Source organism: Pseudoliparis swirei, chromosome 2, assembly GCF_029220125.1.
Source record: "Pseudoliparis swirei isolate HS2019 ecotype Mariana Trench chromosome 2, NWPU_hadal_v1, whole genome shotgun sequence".
In the NCBI taxonomy this organism is placed as follows: Eukaryota; Metazoa; Chordata; class Actinopteri; order Perciformes; family Liparidae; genus Pseudoliparis; species Pseudoliparis swirei.
Window position 1 is genome coordinate 2176879 of NC_079389.1, and position 23693 is coordinate 2200571.

The 23693-nt window shown below is 46.9% G+C and overlaps 2 protein-coding genes and 1 long non-coding RNA gene across 6 annotated transcripts; 2 read left to right on the plus strand and 1 right to left on the minus strand.

The window, feature by feature from the left end:
• Nucleotides 1-248: 248 nt before the first annotated feature.
• On the plus strand, nucleotides 249-10454 carry stk17b (serine/threonine kinase 17b (apoptosis-inducing)). Its single transcript, XM_056425254.1, has 7 exons — nucleotides 249-940; nucleotides 4335-4547; nucleotides 5840-5978; nucleotides 6579-6705; nucleotides 6996-7044; nucleotides 7343-7522; nucleotides 8152-10454. The coding sequence occupies exons 1-7, from the start codon at nucleotides 819-821 to the stop codon at nucleotides 8387-8389; spliced, it is 1068 nt and encodes a 355-aa protein (XP_056281229.1). The 5' UTR covers nucleotides 249-818; the 3' UTR covers nucleotides 8390-10454.
• LOC130200754 (uncharacterized) lies at nucleotides 947-2342 on the plus strand. Its single transcript, XR_008833074.1, has 2 exons — nucleotides 947-1154; nucleotides 2152-2342. It is a non-coding gene; the product is annotated as an uncharacterized LOC130200754 (long non-coding RNA).
• c2h2orf69 (chromosome 2 C2orf69 homolog) lies at nucleotides 10263-23380 on the minus strand. 4 transcript variants are annotated; one of them, XM_056425230.1, is made up of 6 exons: nucleotides 23255-23380; nucleotides 21975-22064; nucleotides 19608-21474; nucleotides 17873-18147; nucleotides 12838-13076; nucleotides 10263-12023 (listed from the first exon to the last, which is right to left on the minus strand). In XM_056425230.1, exons 4-6 carry the CDS (start codon nucleotides 18140-18142, stop codon nucleotides 11546-11548), a joined length of 987 nt encoding a protein of 328 aa, XP_056281205.1. In that variant the 5' UTR covers nucleotides 18143-18147; nucleotides 19608-21474; nucleotides 21975-22064; nucleotides 23255-23380; the 3' UTR covers nucleotides 10263-11545. The 4 variants fall into 4 exon arrangements, with proteins under 4 accessions (XP_056281205.1, XP_056281214.1, XP_056281199.1 ...); XM_056425239.1 differs by having other exon boundaries at nucleotides 20771-21474; nucleotides 23255-23368; XM_056425224.1 differs by lacking the exons at nucleotides 19608-21474; nucleotides 21975-22064; nucleotides 23255-23380 and adding an exon at nucleotides 18816-19595.
• Nucleotides 23381-23693: the final 313 nt, after the last annotated feature.

A 23693-nucleotide genomic window follows, 5' to 3' on the forward strand; every position in this document is an offset into this window, starting at 1 on the left:
GTTTTAAAAGTATGACTGAATGTCCTTCGCCCCATGCCAGCTGGGACCGGTTTGGAATGAAATGACTCATTCAGAAAATTGTCATCAAAGTCTTGGACAACTAAGTCAAAAGTAAGACATTAAGTCATAATTGTGAGAATCAAAAAAGTTCAACAAAATTCGAACTTTTGATTTATTCTGTCATATTCATGAATTAGAGTCAGAGTATTTCACAAACATACTCATACTTATGATCTCACACGAGTACGTTTTATTTATTTCTGGTGGACATGACTGAACTTTTCCACTCTCCATGACGCATCGTTCTGGAGGAGTTGAGGCTCGTTTACTCACCTCAACTCCGTTTCAAATCATCTCGCCCTCCCCTTTTCTTTCAAACACACCCATAATGCGCATGCGCCGAGCCGTGACGTGTCGAGAAAGTGTCAAACACAAGGATGTAAAAAAAAAAGAAAAAGAAGAAAGATCGAAAAGTCTAGATAAACTTCCTTACGCCATGTAATAGTCGCCGCCGCGGTAGTCTGGGTAACCGTACCGCCTCTGGGACCAGCACCGACCCGCTCCTCCTGACCGGGAATCGGTTTAACTCACCTGTGAAGCCGCGGCATTGACCAGCGAGCTAACTTAGTGAGCGTCAGTTGGGCTAACCGTCGGTTACGTTACGGGTCGCGCGCTGACCGGCTCAGCTCACGCGACCATGTAACTCGCGACACACGGTCTCCTGGCGTCAGTTGTGTCGGTCGTTCATCGTTTCGCTCCCGTTGTTTACTCCTGACTGCGGGACCGAGACCCTCACGTTCCCCGGGGGGAGAGGAAGGATGTCTCGGAGGCGGCTGGACGGCCGCAGCGGGCTCGCGGCGGGGCTGCTCGGGGAGATCCAGACCCCGATCAGCACGGAGCCGCTGGAGAGTGTGTACGAAATCACCGGAGAGCTCGGGAGGTGAGTGCAACCGAGAGGGGGTGAGGGGGTTGTTCCGTTATACGGTGTTTACAGAGATGGGATGCATGAAGTGTATTTAATCTGCTTTTAAATGAGTCTGGAGTCCAGCTCCGGGCCAGACAGACAGGAGTGATGGCTCCTACCCACAGTTCTATGACCCCGATGTGCACACGGCCCTAAAGGAAGCCGCACCCTCAGGTTATGAGTGATACTTGTACGGAGTAGTGCCATCTTGATAACGGTGTGCTGATGCCAGTGCCATACTTTGTTTAGCAATCAATAACACGTTTGTGTCAGACTCAAGGTCCAGATAGTACAAAACATTCAAATAGAAAAAAAGGAAATAAACGCACAAGTAAAATGTATAAAACTAATACAAACTGGCAGCTGTACCAATGTCTCCACAGCTGGTACTGGCAGTATAACTACACTTTATGTTCGATAAAACAATGATGATTTAATTTTCATCAACCCGGCAGATAAATTCATACGATTTCCTAAAACAGCTTGTAAAGTATTAACTCCTGCAGCCGCACACACTTCACTGGCACTCCTCCACCTCGGTCTCTACAATAATTTTCTCATGGCATCATTCTGAACTCCTTGAAGTCTCTGTCGGCTTTTTAGTAGTTAGTAGTTACACCACAGGTGTGCATAGAGAGGTGTGCAACACGCTTTAACCAGACGTCTTCCCTCCATCTGTACGCACTGAACCTGCTGAGAGAACGTTCACTTCTTGTGCAGACGTGACACCAGAATGCAATCGTATTTCTCCACAGTTGCAAAGGACACTTTCTGTGTTATTGGATGCTGAGCTGGGGGAGTGAGTGGTTGTGACACTGTCACCACCATGACACACGCCACACACCACCTCTGGTGACGCAACCGTCCAATGGAGCACTTGAAGAGTCTTTATGGAGACAAAGACGAACTTGAAGTCGTCTCACTTCTCTATTTGCAACCGTGAATATCACACACACACACACACACACTTTTAACTGCACTTGGACTCTGTACTGTCAGCGTCCACCACTGTGAATACGCGCCTTGCCGTGCCTGGGGGGGGGCCTGGCTTTATGCCACAGTAGACCTTTGTGTTTGGCTGTGTGTGTGTGTGTGTGTGTGTGTGTGAGATCCATGGCAACAGCTGAGACCTCTGAGGTGTGCTTGAAGTGACGTGTCATGTGCGTACTGTCATTCTGATTTCAAAGCAGGAGGAAGGAAGCGAGCGCGACCCAAAAGAAGAAGCGGCCACTCCTGTTCTCTCTGTGGGCGACGTGCAACAGGAACAGGAAGTGCTGAGGTGCAATACGTCATGAGGGCAATTCTACTTTTGACCTTTTCAAGGCACACGTCGCCCCGCACAACATTGTCTTGCATTAAACTGGAGGGTTTCTGCGTCCCAGTGCTTCATTGTTTCAGCTGCACCGTCACGAGTCACACAGTCGGCGGCGAGCTGGTTAGCGTAGCGGCAGGCTAAAGACCCAGGAAGCTGCGGTGTGAGTTTTGGACACACATCAGAGGGCGTTTCTGTTTGCTCAGGCCACCTGTATTAGCCAATGGCTCGACGGCGTGGTGGCCGTGTTACATCACCGCTGTTCTTCAAGGTGTCGCCCCCCCCCCCCCCCCCCCCGGCAGCCAACAGTCGATTGAACAATCCGTCAATGTTTAAGGCGAGTTTACCTCCAGTGAGGACTGTTATTCGGCCTGTAGTTCAAACGGCCGTCAAAGGGAACATAGCGTCGATGATGTCATCGGCGGTGATTAACAGGAGGAATGAAGTTTGAAAGGTGTGGGCATTTAGCGGTTAAGGAGTCGAACAAAGAGCCACCGAGTTGCATCACGGAGCTTGACTCACATTCAGGATTTTAAGTCAGAATATCTCTGACTAAATATATATATATTTTTTAAAGCAAATATTGGACTTCTCGCGGTGACAGGCGTAAACGTATAAGTACGACGGCGTGGCGCCGTTGTTCTGCAGTTCCAGGGAAGTCCTCGTGGCTCTGAGTCCTTCACTCTGAGTCCTTGGGTTCTTGCAATGCAGTTATTTAGTGAGTCCTTGTGTCCAAGTGCTTCCACTCATTGAATCAAATATCAGCCGAATGTTTGTGTGTTTCCCAGCGAAGGGAATGTCGCTCTCGTTCTCCGGACAGCGTGGGATCGTTTTGCCCGTCCTCGTTTCGGAGACGCACTCCAGATATCGTGCTCGTTTCCAGGGTCACGCTCGTGTCTGTCAATATCCTCGGTGAGCGTGTGAACACGCCGCAGCGTTCCTGTTCCTCTGGCGGTCTGAACACACCCGACTTCCTACTCCGGCCCTCCTGCAGAATTGGTTCGGAGCTTGTCGGTAATAAACAAAAACGCGGTGTATGGTTACCATGGTGCCCGGTATGTGTTGTAATGAGCCTGCGTGTGAAAAGGGAAACGGGCTTGTTCACAGTTCAGGGCGCTCCGGATGCCAACATGCCAGTTGTTCACAAGATGTCCCGTTTCAACGGTTCTCAATATTCTGAGTAATGGACGCCCCGCCATGATGCGTTTGGGCTCCTCTCCAGCAGCTGAGAGCCACGATCTCCCCTCCTTGAGTCACATGGACACTTAACCCAACGGTCAAGAAGCAGCAGCAGCGTTACGACGAGCTCTTCTGGGTGGAGATAACACACACACACACACACCGCTGTCCCCATGCTGCCAGTCATTTACACATCTACATATGCATTTCAGCGTGGGAATATAGAGTACATATATAGGGTTTTGGGAGTTGTGAGGACATGTTGAAACGTGTTCTGGCCTAATTTAAAGTTATTAATCCGTTAACTCTTTGTTACCGTGCACTCTAACAGGAGGAACCTTTTCATTTATTGAGATGCATGTTGGGACTTTTTCTTCCATTCCATGTAATCCAATCTTGCGTAATACAGGGTTCGTACGGTCATGAAAAGCTTGATAAGTCACGGTGTTTTGAAATGGATATTTCCGAGAAGTCTTGGAAATGTGTTGCATTCACACGTTCATTTATGCTGAGTTTGAAATAATTAATATGTTTTTAAAATATAAGCCGGCACACGCTCCTCATACAAGTGAACGCACCGTAACTGAAAATGTCAGTTGCCATAGTAACAGTAGCTCAGCGATAATCCGCTATCGTGTATCGACGGAGATTTCACAAAATGTTTGTTCGCGGAAATTTGGTGAAAAGTCCTGGAAACCCATAAATCAATATGTGTCTGAGCCCTGGTCATGTTTCAGAAATCAAAGCTGTGTAATTTCACGAATCAGAGAATCTTTTAATGGAGATCGTTTCATTCAAGGATCCCAGATACATGAAAGAAAAGTGTACTCTGTGCCTGCCGCTGCTCTTTGACCCACGTGCCCACTCTCCTCTCCCCAGGGGGAAGTATGCGGTGGTGAGACGCTGCGTGGAGAAGGCCACCGGCAAAGTGTTCGCCGCCAAGTTCCTCCGGAAGAGAAGGCGAGGTCGCGACTGCCGGGCGGACGTCATTCACGAGATGGCCGTCCTGGAGTCGGCCCGCAACAACGCCCGGGTGGTCAACCTGCACACGGCGCACGAGACGGACCGCGACATCGTCCTGCTGCTGGAGTAGTGAGTTCACGGCGGGACCCGCACGCCACGCTTCACAATGTTTGGACCGCAAACATGCGCGACCGGGCCGAGTCTCTGTTGTCTGTTGTCGCGACGCCCGCCGCTGATCGACAGGTTTTTCCGGCCTGGAGGCGAGCTCGCCGTTCAGCTTGAGCTGAAACTCCAGATCGAGATCACAAACAGAAAGATATGAGCCCGAATGGAAATAAGAATACAGCGTTACCCACAGGGGACTCCTTGAGGACAACCACTCAATCAAACTTGTGTTTCAGACTCAAGTCCAGATACTACAAAACATTCAAATAGAATAAAATACATTAAAAAACTACAACAGGCACTCGGTAGAGCGCATACCTTCGCATATCACAAGATTGGGCATTGAATTATGAACATTTTGGCATTAGTTGCATGCCAATTGGATAGAAATTGACCGCGCTTTGGTAAAAAGAAGATGTTGACCTTTTCATGACCTTGACCTTTGACCCGATCGATCCCAAAATCTAATCAAATTGTCCCCGGATAATAACCAATCATCCCACCAAATTTCATGCGATTCGGTTTAATACTTTTTGAGTTATGCGAGTAACACGCATACAAATAAATAAATAAATACACGGCGATCAAAACATTACCTTCCGCATTTTCAATGCGAAGGTGATGACAAGTAAAATACATAGAACTACGAATGCTTTATGAATAGACGGCTGTGCTCATGTCTCCACAGCTGGGTTCTGGTAGCGTGTAGAACTGAACTTTATGTTTGATAAAACTGATGAGTCATCTACCCGGCAGTTACATTTGTACATAAGATTTCTTAAAACAGCGTGTAAAGTATTAACCCCTGCAGCCACTGGCACTGCTCCACCTCTCTTCAGTCGTATCTCACGGCCTCCTTATGAGCTGCTTGAAGTTTCAAGTAGTCGGCAACACTTTATTGATCCAAAAGGGACAAAGGGAACAAGAAAGAACTTAAATAACCTGAAATGTAATAAAATCAGGTGAACTTTGGACCCTTCTCCTCCATTTGGCTGACGCTCCTCGCTGCCGAGCTTTACAGGAAGGCGGCTGCTCGCTTGCTCAACGGCACTTTGCCAGGACTTGTAAGACCCAAAAGCAGAGGCCCTCCTCCGGCTGTGGGCCGGCCCCAAAAACCATCAACACACATTCGTCAGCGTTGAATCAGCGCATCGCATACAAGCGGCCCTCGAGGTCCCGAAGCCGCCGGGTGCCGTGCTCTGGAGGCTCTCCCTGCGTGTTCCTGGGTGTTGACGCCGTGTTTTCTCTTTGCCCAGTGCGGCCGGCGGAGAGATATTTGACCACTGCGTGTCCGAGGAGCTGCTGCCCGAGGCCCAGATCACCCGTCTGATCAGGCAAACCCTGGAGGGAATCCACCACCTCCACCAGAACAACCTGGTGCACTTGGACCTGAAGGTCTGCACACACACACAAACACACACACACAAACACACACACACACACTCACGCAGAAAATCCCAGTCGAGGGAATCTATATTTACGTGCTCGCTTACTTCGGCACAAACTTTCCCCTCAGACGCTCGACTGCGTGTTCCCTTTTTTAGAGAAGTTGTGGATTTCAAAATCCCCAATTTCCTATTTTCCTGAATACAGTCTGTGTCAACGCACAACGTAAAACAAGCGACGCGACCCGGACACACACTTCTGTTCCCAGGTCCGAGGTTAAAGGTTGAAGTTCGACCGTGGGCTTCAACCCCGACACACTCGGACACACTCCGTGTGTGTTGGTGTAAACAAAACCAGCGAGTACTGCATGTCCTCTAGAATGAAGCAATAATCCAACAATACCCGTGTTTGCGGTGTCATGTGACCGGGATGTTTCCATCCCGTGAACCAGTCACGGCGCCGCAGGTAAACACCTCATTAGAGGAATGACGGAAGTCCAGAGTTGTGTCGTGGCTTTTGAGTTTAAAGTACAGAATGTCTTATCTTTCCAGTGCTTGTGACTCTCTTCCCCCCCCCCTCCCCCGCTGTGTCTCCCCCCCCCCCCCTCAGCCGCAGAACATCCTCCTGACCAGCCTGTCCCCTCCGGGAGACATAAAGATCGTGGACTTCGGCCTGGCGCGCAGACTGGGCGCGGTCGGAGAGCTCCGGGAGATACTCGGCACGCCCGAGTATGTGGGTACGGTGACGTCCATCAGCCGGGATCACTCAGAGGACACCGGGCCGGTGGAACGAGTCTCACAATGAATACGTAGTTTATGGATTCTGAGACGCGTGTCGCGCTAGCAGGATTCTGATAGAGGTCAACGCTCATGTACATTTTCCTTGTGAATGCACAGTAATACACGGTAACTAAAGACAACACTCAGTAGTGAAACGACATGACGTGAGGTATAAGAGGAGACGGGGAAATGATCACACTCTTGGAAGATTGAGTGACGACTGCTTTCTTGTCTTTCACGCGCTCAGCTCCCGAGATCCTGAATTATGAGCCGATCACCACGGCGACCGACCTCTGGTGAGTCCATTGTTGAGCGTCATTTAAACTGTAAACGGGGAGCGATTTGGAAATGGAAAGGAAGGTGAGCCTTCCTTTCCATTTCCAAATCGGTCAAATTGACCACAGAGCAGCAAAGGAGACGAAAAGCTCGTTTCAGTTTGGGTAATTATTTAAATCGTCAGCTTCGCTCTGGTGGACGAAACAATGGGACATTAGTTTTGTATTATATTTGTTTGAAATGTGAGCCCTCTGCTATTCAGCCCTTGTTTTGACTGTTCCTCATGTGTGTGTGTGTGTGTGTGTGTGTGTTCCTCAGGAGTGTGGGGGTCATAGCCTACATGCTGGTGACGGGCGAGTCTCCGTTCGCCGGGGACAACAAGCAGGAGACGTACCTGAACGTGTCCCAGGTCAACGTGGACTACAGCCGGGAGGCCTTCTCCAGGGTGTCCGAGCTGGCCGTGGACTTCGTCCGCAAGCTGCTGGTCAAGACCCCAGAGTGAGTAAAGCGTGCGTGTGTGTGTGTGTGTGTGTGTGTACTCCCCTCAGTCTCACAAGAATAGAAACGGTCAAGTGATTTATTTGCAGAGTCCAAATATAAAGTTGGCACAGAGCTGTAAACAAAAGGAGGAGAGGATCTTTCCAGAGCGGTCCAGCCGGCACGTCATGTTTTTATTTCAGTCTGCTCCCGTGTGAGGAGTTCACAGAGACGTGTTCCTGTAAGTGACCGATAGAGACGACAGGCTCTGACACTGAGGGAGGCGATGCGGTCTCCTCCTCCTCCTCGACAGACCCTCGTCTTCACCGTGTTGTCCGCTGACGAGATTCAGCATCGTGGAAAAGACCCCGAGAGAAATGAAACCAACGCCGTGCTGCCAGGAGGTCGTGTGCCTGAGGTTCAGAGGTCGTCGGCGTAGCTTCAGTGTTCGCTCAAAGTTCTTCGTCCTCATGGTTCCATAATGTTGTGGAGAGAAACAGCGCCTCTAGTGGCCGCACTGAGACGGGACACGCATCAGTTTCTATAATTGTTGTAACTTAAGTCTCAAAACCGTTTTCCTATGAATCAATAACGAAGGTAATTGTCATCGGCGTGATCCCCGCTGTGTTAACGCTGTGCTCTGACCACAGGGACCGGCCCAGCGCCGCCGAGTGCATGAGTCACCCCTGGCTGTGGCAGCTGTGCCTGAGCCCCGACCCCGCCACCACGCGGCCCAGATCCGTCCGCGAGCGGAGCTGCGGCACCAAGTGGACCGCTCCGCCCGAGGACCCCGAGGACAAGGAGAACTTCCTGGAGTCGCCCCACTCGCACGCAAAGAGGTTCCGCTTCGACGAGGAGAGGCCCGCCGCCGGGGACGGAGACTTTTGAGGGGCCGACGGAACACGGGGAAACAAAACGAGAACTGCGAGGAATCTTCCCCCGTGAGCTTTTAAATCATTTTTTTTAAAGCCTCCAGAAAACCAGCTGTCATCCCTCAAAAAGTATTCACACCGTGTCACTAATTCTGCTCGATTCCAAAGATAGCCAGCTAAAATTTGAGATCTGACACTTGATGCATCGCTGTTTTAAAAAAAAAAAGGAAAAATGAACAACAGCAACAAAAAGTGTGAGTATTGTCCAGCGTGTCTCGATGAATGCCGTGTGTTTAACCTCTAGTATTTAATTCCTTTCATTGTTGTAATCTGGTAGCGTGGAAGCGCTCCGTGTCGGCGCTGGTCTATGCAATACCTCTCTCGTGCATTTTAAATCCATCTCTGTCAGCTCTGCCTCCGGGTCGGAGGTCACGTGTTTGCGCGACCTCGAGCGACGAGGTAACGTCCTCGTCTGCAGCTCCGGGACAAACGGGGACCGACCTTTCAACCGCGCTGCTGTCTCTGCGTCCCCGAGTCGCACCGAGCTGAGCAGCTCACGGGCGGAATACATGCGCGACTTATTACTGACGTGTTCTATATGTCTGCAATGACTCAAATACAGCTCAGGGTTTTTAGATTTCGTGTACGATACCGTTTCTCACCAGCAACACATCATCGGATAGAAACTCGACGCCAGAGACCACGCGGCCGTTCACACGCCACACCCGCACTTACAGACGACTCCCTCAGCGGGCTGAAGGTTCCTCTCGCGTCGGAGAGAGAAGCTCGACTTTAGCACTTCATGATCCCGATGAGCGGGAAGTGGGAACTCTTGGCGAGAGTCTGTCGCCCTGAGAGCCTCGGCTGCGCTCGCTCTGCTCACTGTGTTCTTAATGTCATTCTTACAGGTTCATTATTATTATTATCATTATTTATGTGCTTAGACTTCTACTTTATGTTTTGGATGTAAATAACGTGTCTTTATAAAGGAAGTGTTGCTTTGCGGCGGGGGAGAGGATGACCACGGGGTCTTTGAAAAAGAGCCGTCGTGGTCAGTGTGAGGAACCATAAGTGGAGAGGTTGGGGTGGTGAGAGGAGGTCTGGGAGGTCTAGGAGGTGAAGCGAGGGAGGTGGTTGAAGGCTGCAGATAAGTTGGTGTTGGAAGTGATTGAAGGAGGAGTTTGAATAGCAAGACTGTGTTTAGATATGTCGGCATTGGAATGCTTGTTGGGGCGACGAGGAAGAGGAGCGATGATGTCATGTTTCAGAAAGAGACGGGTCTGAAAACACGAGGTGCCATCTTCTGTTCACTTGAATGAACTCTCAATCCCCAGTGAAACATTCTTTGTTGTGAGGTGCCGAATAAGAGCGCATTGTGTTGTTGTTGTCGTCACCGGCCGGTACAGCGGCCGTGTCTGGGAGACGGGTGTCTCCAGACACGGCCGCGCTCTCGTCTGCATGCTGTCGTTAACAGATTTTCATCTCCACGAGCGGTTCAAGATCCCCGAGTTGGCAGATTCCGATTCTCCGAGCAGCTGGAAAGCATCTCTGTCGTGGTCTCTGCTGCTGAGGGAACAAGCTGGAATCTGAGTTTACGTATTTTCTGACCACCGTTTCTGATTCCGCTGCAATTGGCCGTCGGTGTCTCTTCCTGTGACGGAAGTGTTATCTATTAAAAAAATAAAACCTTTAGAAAGTAGTTTAACTCGACGAGGAGCCGAGCCCTCGGGATGAGGCTCGTTGTGGGCGCTCGCGCTGCAGGGGGACGGCTCGCCACTTGAACATGACCTACGCTGTGGTGGTGTGTGTACAGCCATTGTACCGATTACATTGTGTGTGAGCGCCCATTGTTTGGGGCGGGCGGAGCAGCGACAGGCCAGACAAGCACATTCACGTTCAGAGATGTATGTTTATTTTGAGTTTTATATTCTTTATTTCACGTGCGTATGAGCGTTGTAGAATTGCATCTCAAATGACTTAAAGAAAAAAAGACACATAATCCTTATTGTATTCTGATCAAGGCTAACATGTAGGCATCACCAAGCAAACTGGAACCAGATCATTAAAGGTGGTAGAACATATCTGATGTGTGTTTTTGTTGCCGTCTCTTTAAAATGTATGGAATGAAGGTTCACGATGAGCGACGGCGGCGTGAACGATGCTGTGGAAGCGAACAGCGGTCGTGGAGACGGGAACACGGCGCGCTCCATTCCCAACTCATTGGAACCAAACAAGCTCAAAGCAATATTACCAGGGTTCGTACGCTCATGCAAAACCTGGAAAAGTCATGGAATTGTAAAATGGTCATTTCCAGGCCTGGAAAAGTCATGGAAAAAACTTAAATCATAAAAGTTTTGAGTAAAGTCATGGAAATGTGTTATCACATGTTCATTTACGCCGAATTTGAAATAATTAATGTTTTTTTAAAGAAAGACGCTCAAAATATAAGCCGGCGTACGCTCTCAATACGCAACATGTAATACATTTTTCATGTTTATACCGAGATTTCAGTTTGGTCATGGAAATTTGGTTTAAAGTCCTGGAAATCCATTGGTCCACATGTGTAAGAACCCAGTATTACAGTTGGTCGGGTTAAAAAAGATCCAATCAAAGAGATCAGTAAAAAAATACAAATGAAAGTGACATATATAATATCAGAAGTTTGTTCTGACAGAAATGAGTCAAAGCAACAACAAATAAAGGAAGTGTCACAGAGGCATTGAAAGCAGCAGCTGACAAAAAGTCTCACGGTCCAGATTTTGATTCTGACCGTGGTCAGATGCATCCCGACCACAAGAGATCATGAGATGTGACTGAAAGCTCCAGAACGGATCACAACTGGACCTGGAGGTTAGATTACGCCGTCAACTTTCCTATTTCCACCCCCAAAGAGTGCAGCTGTGTGACATTAAAACAAAAAAAAGTGCATTACTAGACAAATCCACGACTGATCCAACTGGAGGAATGACGATGGAGCTTTGAGGAAACATTTGACTACAATCAGAGTTTAGTCTCAAATTCTGGCCACGTCTCCCACATTGAAGCAGAAGGTCAAGCGGGTCACCCAGTATGAGCTCCCGGGTTATTGAAGAGCGGTCGAGGGACTCCACGCTCTCTCCAGTCTGCGCCCTTAAAGCAAAAGGTCAATGAGGTCAAACATTCACACGCAAACTCAGAACTCCTGGATGACCCTGAAGTGGTTCTCGATGGACGGGGGCTCGTCCTCAAAGTGCAGCTTCTTCGTCAGCCGGGCCCCGAACTCCTCCAGGGTGTCGATGAAGCGGCCGTGCTCGCGGCCGACCCACGCCCGCGCGGGGTCGCGCACCTCGTACGGGGTCACGTGGGCGTGCACCGACACCCCGCTGGCGGCGAGCTCCTTCAGCAGCGGCGCGTCGGTCACCCAGGTCTCGCTGCCCCCCGGGTGCCCGCCGTCCAGCCAGTACATGTCGGAGACGGCGTCGACGAAGCGCCGCAGCCGCGGGTCGCCGCGGGCCCCGGCCAGCTCGTACACCATCTGGTTCAGCACCACGCAGCCTTTGCTGAAGCCCACCACCGCCAGCGAGAAGCCCGAGGGGAGGCCGGCGGCGCCGCCCTCTGGCCGGGGGGGGGTCGGCGGGCCGGCTCGCTCCATGCCGTGGCTCAGCAGGGCCCTGAGGTCAGAAAGGAAGACACTCACCATACAGAACATATCACTTTCCTCAAGAGGGGAGGCCTCTAGGGGCGGTCACGTCTGCAGACCCTCTAGTGGCCGAGCGGAGGCATGACGGCCACGTCGAGGTACACAAGAGTTAAGAAAGCCAAAGTCCGCTTTGATAACGGACTGTCGAGTTGTAAAAGAAGCCTGAGGCCACTGGTCACTATAAGCAAGATAATAACAAAGAGCATTAAGATTAATTATCCAAAAACTGAAAGTGTAAAAAAATAAAATGTTGGGCGTGATATTAGACCATAAAGTCTGGGAAACCTCCGATAAATAATATGAAAACAAAGCTGTCTCCATCTGAGGACATCACAGAAGCCCGCTCCCTCATCGCTCCACACCTTACATAACATGTTAAAATATGAGGGAAGTAAATCTATTAAGTCATTAAAAGAAAACTGATATGCATTTAGGAAAATCTCCAAAAACCAACAACTACGATTTGTTTTTTTGGTGTTTATTTACTTCTAATTTGTGATGTTGTGGTTCTTTATGTTTTTGATTCACTGCTATTTTTGGTGGAATCAAAGAAAGGACATTGTGGAGTATTAAGTCTACGCTCAATGAGCGCAGGCACAAAACATTTTTTACCAAAATATTGTGTTTGATTTTTTTCTTACAATGTTCAAAGCTTTTTTTGCTGCCTCCAAAAACAAGTGTTGAACATAGCTGCCAGACAATGTGCCAACATGAGAGCACACTTCTGAAGAGCGTCATCGTGATGTTGTTGCGGTCTATCTGATAACGAGAGCGGCTCTGCAGACCTGAGTTGGAGGAACGCTCCGGAGCCGGACGAGTACGCCGAGTGCTCCGGAGCCCCGAACATGTTGCTCTCCACGAAGTTGCGGTAGCTGCTGAACATGTGGAGGTACATGCGGCCGGCTCGGACCACCCACACGTGCCGGTCCGGGAAACGCCGGCCCAGGGTGAGGGCGACCCGCTCCAGACTCCAGGACAGCCACTGGGCTCCTTCGGGCCGCAGAGACATCTCCTCCTCGAAGTTCTGAAGGGAAAGAAGAACCCGGAGAGAGAGAGAGAGAGAGAGAGAGAGAGAGACAGAGACAGAGAGAGGGAGAGACAGAGAGAGAGACAGACAGACAGACAGACAGAGAGAGAGAGACAGAGAGAGAGAGAGACAGACAGACAGACAGACAGACAGAGAGAGAGAGACGGAGAGAGAGAGAGAGAGAGAGAGAGAGAGAGAGAGAGAGAGAGACAGAGAGAGACAGACAGAGAGAGAGACAGACAGACAGACAGACAGACAGACAGACAGACAGACAGAGAGAGACAGACAGAGAGGAGAGAGACAGACAGACAGAGAGAGAGAGACAGACAGAGAGAGGGAGAGACAGAGAGAGGGCGAGAGAGACAGAGAGAGAGAGACAGACAGACAGACAGACAGAGAGAGAGACAGACAGAGAGAGAGAGAGAGAGAGACAGACAGACAGACAGACAGAGAGAGACAGACAGACAGACAGACAGACAGAGAGAGAGACAGACAGAGAGAGAGACAGAGGGAGAGAGAGAGAGAGAGAGAGACAGAGAGGGGGAGAGAGAGAGACAGACAGATAGATAGAGAGAGAGACAGAGGGAGAGAGAGAGAGAATAAAGGGGCATTTAAAAAGAAATTGGGGGACTTTTTGAAACTTGTGAAATAACATTTAACCGTTGTTCAAAAATAATAAATATACTTATTCAGGCTTACAAGATATGAGCAAGTGTCAAGAAATCGCAATAATACGACTAGTAGGCAATAGTCTACGGATTAAAAGTGTTTTCTTAGATTTTTCTGAACAAAAAACAATTATTCAATATTATTCTTATTTAATTGTGGTTATTTATTATGACATTTTTGTTAACCCTTGGGTCGCCTTCGGGTCAATATGACCCGATTCAATGTTTAACTGTTTTATAACTAAATTATATTTATTATTTTTGTGTGTGTACTTGCCTAGAACAGGCAATACAGATAGGACAAAAACAAAACTATTAAGTTATCAGAATTATTAGAGGAAATTATGGGGCATCTTTTGCCCCTTCTAGTGATATCAGGGGCAACATTATATTTCTTCGGGGCCGTTTTGCCCTTTGCTCTCGTGTGTTTCCGACGCTGGTTTGAGGATACAGGTGTGTGCGTCCCGTAATCCCAGTTGGCCTGAAATTATCTTTTTTAGTCAACGTGTGATGTTTAGAGCTCACAGCCCTGCAACATGACACTGAAACATAAACCTATCCGCCTACAGAGGAGGAGGAGAAGGAGCGCTTTAGTGACTGAGGCAGCGCTGGATTCTTGAAGCAACTAGAAAAGAAAACAAATGGCTGCCTTTAATCTTCTTTTACTCCTATTTTTTTAACAATTGATTAATAAATGTCCTTTCAAATGACAAAAATAAAGCCTCTGATGAGTAGGGATGGGTATCGTTTGGGGTTTTTCCGATACCGGTGCTAAACCGGTACTTTTAAAACAATACCGGTGCCTAAACGGTGCCTGAACCGATATTATTATTTTTTAAACGCACAATGAGGACATTAAAAACCTCTTCGGCCATATTCCCTGTAGAAGCCGTTATCATGGAGCACCGACACACAACGGATATCAGACTGTTAACATACACAATACATGTTCTCCATTATATGATGTGATATGTATTGTCATGTGCAGACCTTATAGGGTTAATCCTGTCACTGTTTTGATGGTTAAAGAGAACAACCAATCAGAGGTACTGAAGATGACACGTGACAAATAAAGTTTTGCTTCTGACAGAGTTACACTGAAACAAAGTGACGCCCCACGGTCTTTATTCCTCCGTCATTATATTCCCGGTAACACCGGGTATACAGCCGGAACCGCTGGACATCAACACATCTGCTAGCAGACTGTCACGCTCGTAGCTAGCGCTAGCTACGAGCTAGCTTAAGCATGGTTATAATGGCTAATTTATTATTTATTGGGCTACTTTTATGAATGCAAGACTTGCAATCAACGTTACGGTACTAATCTGAGTTCAGGCTGCTCGTCATCGGTCTCCACGTGTTCAGGGGGACCGGTGACGGCCTCCCCATCGCGTCCAGCCTGACGCTGGTGTGCGCGACACGGGCTCACGCAGTCACACACAGCCAGGGTTGCCAGGTCTGTGACAAACCCAGCCCAAAAACCAGCCCAATATCAGAACTCAAAATATGCCCGTGCCAAACCATATACACTGCTTTTAAAGTCCATGTCCAGTACCGCTGCTAACCATGTTGGTGTCCTAAGCATAACTCCTTCATGATGGGGGGGGGGCAAGTGACTTTTTTTCGTCAGGCGCCGGCACCGGAGCTCTGCGGCGCGCGCGAGACGGAGATCGGAGTCGTGTTAACGCGACACGTAGAGACAGAATGACATGCTGCTGTAGAGACGACCAACAACAGACGTATTGGAAGCTCATTCTGCACATGCGTTAAATGCGTTAAAAAAATTAACTAATTAATCCTGTAATTTAATCATAACGCGTTAACGCGTTATTTTTCACAGCACTAATATATATATGGTTCTTTGAAATAAGTTTTTTTGAGAAATCATAGGTTAGGGCACTTATAAGCTAGATAGCTTCAGCCTAGACCCTTTCGGTCAGCCACTTTCTTCTTTTGTTGAATTCTGATTGTTGTATATTTTGCTGATCGAAATAAACTAAACTAAAATAAACTAAACTAAACAAACTAAGAGGTTAAAAGGGCCCCATTTGTGAATCCCACAGAACCAAACCCACCCCGGGATGGGGTGTAGGAGTAATCACACGAGGTGATTCTCGCCAAACCGTCCCACCCCGTTGGGGAGGTAGGCGATTCATAATCATACTCGCCTATGAATCGCTCCTCCCGTGTAGGCGATTCTGAACCGCCTATCGCCCACCGCTCCTGTGAGATTCACAAATCCCTGCTGCTTTGCTGGAAATCACTTCTACTTACAGACTCTGGTTCGGGGCTCCGTGACGTCACTAGCACCAAAGCGCTTAGATGTCACGTGACAATGTTTCCATGGTGACGGACAAGGTCGCGGAGATCGAAGGCACTGCGCGGATGTGTCGGCGTGTACGTGCTGATCTGGAGTCAGTTTGGTAGGATTTGGGTATAAATAAATTATTTCATTTAAAATATGGATTTTTATTTAAAGATATTCATGTAATTTGCATGCAAAATAGGTCTACCCGAACCAGCGGACAACAAATTCAACCCGCGGCAACACTTCAAAAGTAGCCCAATTCCGCGGGAAAACCGCGGACCTGGCAACACTGCACACGGCGCAGCCTCCGCTGTCAAAGTTAAATGATAGGCTGTCGTAACCTGCTGACAGGGCGGAGTCACCAGAGAAGTTCACAACAATAGTTTTTTTCAATTTTAATCGGCTCAGGCACCGGAAAGAAGCACCGAAATGTGCGTTGCGTTTCGGTCCGGGTAATACCGGTTGTATTGGAACCGGTACCATATTGGCACCGGGTTTCGGTACCCAACCCTACTGATGACACAGTTTTGCATAATCTATGCCCCACAGCAGTAATCAGACACACAGATCAATAATTTATTTTTACTTATAAAGAGATCTAATTTTTGCACGTATAATTTCTCTAATATTTTAGAAAATGAGAGAAATTATTCGGTTTCAGTCAGTGGGGGCAAAAACTGCCCCCTAAAAAAACAAAAACGTTCCTACCTCAAACAAATTGCCGAGTTCATATTCCCGAAGATTCAAATCATATTTTTCCACAAATAGAAATAAAGCAACCCTGTTCTGCCAAGAGAAGCCAGTGCTGAAGTGTCTTAAACTTGCATTCTCTCTAATGTCCATCGGGGGCGACTCCCCACAATTACCTGTGAAGTGTTTCTTTCTAGTTAAACTGTGTGGTTTATTAGTCTCTCGCCCACACAGTATAAACGAGCTTAACTTAATATCAACGTGGCTAAAATCCACCAAGTCAAATATCTGCCCTCGTCTGTTGAGGATCTCTCTCAGGCTTACACTTTTTTCTTTTTGTAAAACAATGTGTGTTATACTGTGACAGTAAATAATCATCTGTGCAGAATGGATGACACACTCCCTTCACTCATGTGGGAAACAGTTCTCACTGAAGCACGCCTGAAAGTGGATCCTCACATATGCAACAAGAACGGGCACTCGGTAGAGCGCATACCTTCGCATATCCCAAGATTGGGCATTGAATTATGAACATGTTGGCATTAGTTGCATGCCAATTGGATAAAAATTGACCGCGCTATGGTAAAAAGAAGATGTTGACCTTTTCATGACCTTGACCTTTGACCCGATCAATGCCACAATCTAATCCCCAGATAATAACCAATCATCCCACTAAATGTCATGCAATTCGGTTTAATACTTTTTTAGTTATGAGAGTAACACGCATACAAATAAATAAGTACACGGCGATCAAAACATAACCTTCCGCACTTTCAATGCGACGGTAATAACGTGCAGGCGCTTCCTTTGCTTCAGTGGAATAAAGGGACTAAAGTCAGCTGATCACGTTTAAGACGACAAGCTGTGTACAATCTATGAAGATGTTATTAGTATGTGTACATCTGGGACACGATCCCAGATGTACACATCTAACTGAATTGATCCTGTAAATGTCACATGGCGTGTTGTTGGATGTCATTGTTTTGAGTAGTTTAAAAGGCACTTAAATTACCTTTAAACTACTCAATACAATGACATAATAACACCATAATCCATCATTGTATAGATTTGCCAGTTGTGTTTTGTCACAGTGGGACCACCAGAACAACACCTGTCCTCACCCTCACCTGAATGTCCCCGTGGAAGAACACCACGTGTCGGTTGCGACCCTCCTCCTCCGGTCCCGCGGCGGCCCGGTGGTCCGCGTCGGGCCGCAGCAGCAGCAGGTCGTTCACTCGGCTCGGGTCGTATCCGGGTACAGAGAGCAGCTTCTGGAGCCTCTGCCGCGGGCTCCCGGCGCGTGCGCCGCGGCTGGCTGACGCACTGAGCCCCGGGGCTTCAGAAGACGATGTCGCAGAGGTCATGTTCTGGGCCACAGCTGCTCGAGGGGCCAGCATCCACTCTAAAAGAAGAGCAGGATTTATTATGGCGTTTTCTTTCCCAACAGTCACGTTATCTGCAGCTTACGGTGTTACGGTTTAACAGGTGACCGTGTTAACTGGCGACGTTTTTAGCCGAACGCGTCCGTTGTTGTCGTGGTTACGAGGGCCGTTCGAAACGTCGGGTAGAGAACACTTATAGAGCGTATTCACGTGACGTCAGAATCTCAATCGCGCCATCTTGGGGTCCACTTATTAAATGTCAGAAGAAGTTGACCTGGCTATCGTGTCCGCTGTTTGATTAAGCGAGAGCCCAGCAACCTCATGTCCTTCTGCATTACCAAAGAAAGATTTCAGCGGTTGGAATTGAATATTCGCAACGCTTTTTTACCTGATTTTACTCGCTTTGTGGTTAATTCGCTAGTTACCAGCACATAGCCCGGTCACATTCCTGTAAAAGTTGTCATTTCCGCTATCGACCATGGGACATTAACAACTATTTCTGCGTTATACTTGTTGTAGAAATACCACATCAAGCGGCCCGTGTCTGGGTTCATATATGACCCGTAGTCGCAGCTCCGCCTCCAGGACGAGTGTCTGGATGAAGCGCTTCCAGCTCCTTCAGGACCAGCAGTGCCTGTTTGGTGGCCGTGCTGAGTGCTGTTCCCATGGAGCCAGTGTTTTATTTTACCTTGAAATGAATCACAGAGTAAAGGCAGACATCGCCCGACGGAGTTGCCATGTTCATGGCTTCCTCCCAGGTTTCCATCCACAGTTCCTTTTGCGCAAGTGAAAGACATTGATTTTCGCTCGGCGAAAAAAGCAAAAAGAGATTATTGACGAGAGTGAGTCAATGGAAACGTGCCCACAACCCGATGTATCAACAGAAACACATGAGAACAGTCCTAACGCTCAGACGCCGAGTGAAGCCGAAGTAGATGCAGGACAAGTAATAGCCTGTCTTGTTGAGCTGATAAACCCATATTCTGAATCATTAGTCCCACATCCAACAATGAGGCACAGTACCATGATCACAAGGCACACAGTTTTGAACTGAAATTGTGTCTCCTTCAGGATATAATGGTCATTTCTAAAGAAGAGCGGCATAAAATAAAACAAAACAATACCGTGCATGGACCCCAACATGGCCGCCAAAGGTTGTTGTGGTCACGTGAGTGAATACGCTCTTATCGCTGTCCTCGTGAATGCTGCTCGGTTTAATGTTGTATTACAGCGTCAAACTCGTATTCCTAAAAGCGTCTTTGTGTATCTAGAAAAGCGCTATAGAAGTCTGAATTATTATTATTATTAAATGAAACAATGCGGCATTCACGAGGGCAGCTACGTGTTCTCTTCCTACTTTCAACAGATAACTGAAACTACGTCAACAACGGACCCGTTTGGTTCAAAGTCGCCAGTTAACACGGTCGCTTCTTAAACCGTAACACCGGCACAACAATGAGCCCGGAGAGGACATACGTACCTTAGCATACTTCTCTTTATTCGTCGTCTGCCTCCTGTTGTTTACACTGAACGATGACCTCATTTATTGCATTCTAACATTTGAGGACTAGGGTCTGGGAAGGAGCTGCGGCTAGTTAGCTAGCTAGCTGTTTCCATCATGCTTAGGACACTGAATGCAGCGCGTGAGCTGGTCAAAGCTGCCACTCGTCTCGCGATGACGTTGCGCTTTCCTCCGCTGTCACAAGGGCGAGCATGAAACTGTTAAACCGTGCTCATTTAGCGGCTCGCAAATTATCTAGATAGCGTGCGCTAATCCCACCAGGTTTCTTCTTTGCGTTTTATCGGCATCTTTACCCGCGTATAGGTGCGTTACCGCCACCTACTGGACAGCAGTATTCATTGAAGGCAGATTCTTCTTCTTCTTTAAGGTTTAAATGGTGGATCGCAACCAACTTGCCGAGGTGCATACCGCCACCTACTGGACATCATGAGTCATCGAAGGCAGATTATGTGCTTCATATTGGACTCGATTACAGAGGGTGAATCTCAGAAATAGTCATTCAAAACTGTTTGTAGAATATTAAAAGTATACCTTATTTTATGATTAAACAAATATTTTAACAGGTGTGTGCAATGCCTCTCTAATTTGGCCTAATTTCATACCTGAGTGTTTAAATATTTACAAAGGTCCAAGATGTAACAGTATGTGGCAAAGTGTGATGTCAAAGTTGAGTGATGTGTTTTAGTAGTTGAAACAATCTTAGTGTGTGTGCACGAACTGATTGTTGGGCCACTTGTTCTGGGGATGAATAAATATGAGATTTGAAAGACAGGAGAGTCCCACCTGGGGTCATTTATCTTATGATCAGACCAGAATCATTATGATTTCTCATAAACATTTGTTTGTGGCTCTCATCACAAAGTTCAGTATAAAATGAGTCCCGTCACCCGCAGTGACTTATTTTTTTACACCCACCCGGGAAGAGAACAGAGCTATAGCTTTGGAGTAAAGTAAGATATGTTAAAACACCTATTTCATGTGTTTCAATCAAGCAACATATCAAAATGTACAAATATAAATTGGTTAAATGTACATTTAGAGGTTGTGCAGGCAGCAGTTGTTTTTCCACCATGTAGCTCAGCAGTCAACAATGTTTTACCTACTTTTGACTCTCCGCTCACCATTAAAAAAAACAGAGTTGTGTTCCAGGAGTTCTCTTCAGGCGGACTATTGTCTTCTGGAAACCTCGACCTATAACGTGATTATGAATTCATTCTCAGACAGCAATTATAATTTTTATCTGAATCCACCCTTTTATACTATTTGCTTGAGTGCCTTTTCCTGCTTAAGTATATCTTTTACAGAAGACCACTTGACATGGCGGCGCAGGCTACAGGTGTAGCGTCTACGATTAATGGTGGCTCGGCTCTTTATTACGTGTTTTATTGATACAGCAGCAGAAACATCAGGCGTGCTCGGCCCCTGGAGGGAGGTTGGCGAGTCGGCCTTCAAACACTGCAGCACATCAACACGTACATCTCATAACATGACGTCCAGGTGTGTGTAAGAGCTGGACGTTGGACTCTGGGAAGCAGTAAAACAATAGATTGTTTGCACCATTTGGGTTTGGACAACGTTAATGGTGACTGTTTCGTCAAAATGATGCTGAATAAGATCTGTTGTCGTCTAAAAGCAAATATACAAAGATGTAAAATGATATGTTCCCATGACAGTGACCGCTGTCCCAGCGTCCAGCGTGGTCTTTAACGTCAGGAGCCACGTTTCTGCACGTCCGTCCCCAAAGAAGAGCCCAAGCCGGCCGCTCCGCAGACCCCTTCTTCAGGTCCTGGGATCAGGGCAGACCCACGGGCCGCTCTCATTTCAGCTGAAAGAGAAAGCCACAGAACAACGCTCCTCTCATACCCCTAGTCTCATGGTTTAGAATAGAAAGGCTGTATTGTGTTACAGAATGCAATAAAATAAGAAGCTCTACTGCTGATCAGTGCAATAACACAAATTGGGAAAGGGCACAGAAATAAAACTACTACACTTACTAAAGTAACGCCACAGGCTTGAAAATAATATGTGAAATGAAAAGTACTTTTGGTCTATAATAGAGTATTTATTGCACTCATATGATGACAGTATTGCACAAGAATAAATGTAATTATTGCACGGGCATGAACGTTATTATTGAACGTCACCGTGGCTTAAAGTTGCATGACGGGAAAAACAACTTCAGAACAATAAGTGAATGGATGAAAACAAGTCAACCGTTATGTGTTCATTCGTTAGAGTCTACACAGGGTTAGTTCTTCTCTTTTAGTCTTTAAACTCAGAGTTCGTCCCGTTTCTTTGCAGAGGTCGTGGAGGTCGTCGTCTTACCCTTAGCGCTGCATGGTGTGACGATGGGCTTCTCCAGCTGCTCTCCTGCAGAGACAGAAGCCCGGATCTTCCGCACCACGTAGAGGCTCGCTGGGATGTCAAGAGAAGAAAAGATACACTTAAATAAGTAGAAGAATAGAACAGAAGTCTGACAGAATAATGAGCAACACCCGTTTTCATATAGGCCTACAGTATGGAGGTGGAAGAAGTACTCAGCAAGTACACTTAAAGTAAAATAAGCATGTAGAAATACAGTCACACATTCAAAATGAGTCGAGTAAAAGCAAACAAATATTAGCATAAAAATTAAAAATATATACACATTATGCAGATTGGCCAATTTTAGTATAATTACAAATAATTAAAAGTGATATATTTAAATGTTGCAGGTTGCAAATGGTGATAGGTAGGAGAAGTAATTTAAATGGCTTTACGTACTGCTTACTAACTTAATTGATAATAAAAACGAATCATTGGTCGTATTTGGCTGAATATTCATTATCTAAATATACCAGTGGCAGGCCGTGCGTTTACTACCTAGGCCTTCAATGCCGTCTTACTACAGCTGAACAACCTAATGTAAGATTAGTTCACCATGTATTTATGTATGTACATGTGTATATATCACAGTACTTTGAACAAGTAAGATGTATTCTAAAGAATTTAACATAAAGACAGGACATTTGTGCAATAGAATTAGGCATGTTTTTGTAAATGAGTAGAGTTATTAAAACACATTTAAATTCTTTAAGGTAGCAAAGATGCCTCGTAAAAGACCTTTGCCAGGCCAGAATGCAGGGTACAACATGGGTAAAACGCCAAATTAATTCAAATTTCCTGATATTTGAGCCACCAACGTGTGTGGCTGCGTGCGCGGCAACATTTTGGTCACCCGACAAAATCTCACTCCAAGGTTTTTTGAAAAGTTGGCAGCTCTGTGTTTAGGCCAGCAGAGAAGGCCTTGCTGGCCCTGACGGCCCACCACTGAAATATACCAAACAGTCCCCTCTAAATGCTGTAGAGCACATAGGTAGAGGCCTATGAAGTAGCATCGATAAACCACTCAGAATTGTACAATAGTGAGTAAATGGTCTTATAGTTTACATATAATTCCAGCGCTGCACTACTAATCACATTTGTTTACAGATAGACAGGTCGACTGATCGATTGATTACATAGTTCACGTGACTGGTAACCTTTATCATATAACACCAGCGTAAGCGCGTTCAACTAAAGTCTTAATGCACAAAACACAATAATCTACCACAGTAAACTCCTACCGTTAATGATCAGTCAGACCATGGCTGTTCACAGTATATAGTTATATAACCTCGTCGCGGTTGCTCTGCGCTGCTTCCGGTATAAAAACCAACTTCAAATGTTAGGAAAGCATCAGCGAATTATATACCCAGATAACATCAAGGGGGCGGGACTTAAAGCGTTCGAGTGTACTCCGATTGGCTGAGCTGTGACACACTACGCAACGTAACATGATCGACGTGAGAGCTGCCGAAAAGAAAGAGGGATCAACATTACTCCAAATGCGGAATCATTCAGTTAATTAATAATTACTAATATATATATATATATATATACATACATATATATGTATGTATATATATAATATAGCAGAATCAGAATCAGGTTTTATTGGCCAAGTAAATTTGCACAAACAAGGAATTTGACTTGGTAAAGTGACTGTGTGTTTACACAAAATAT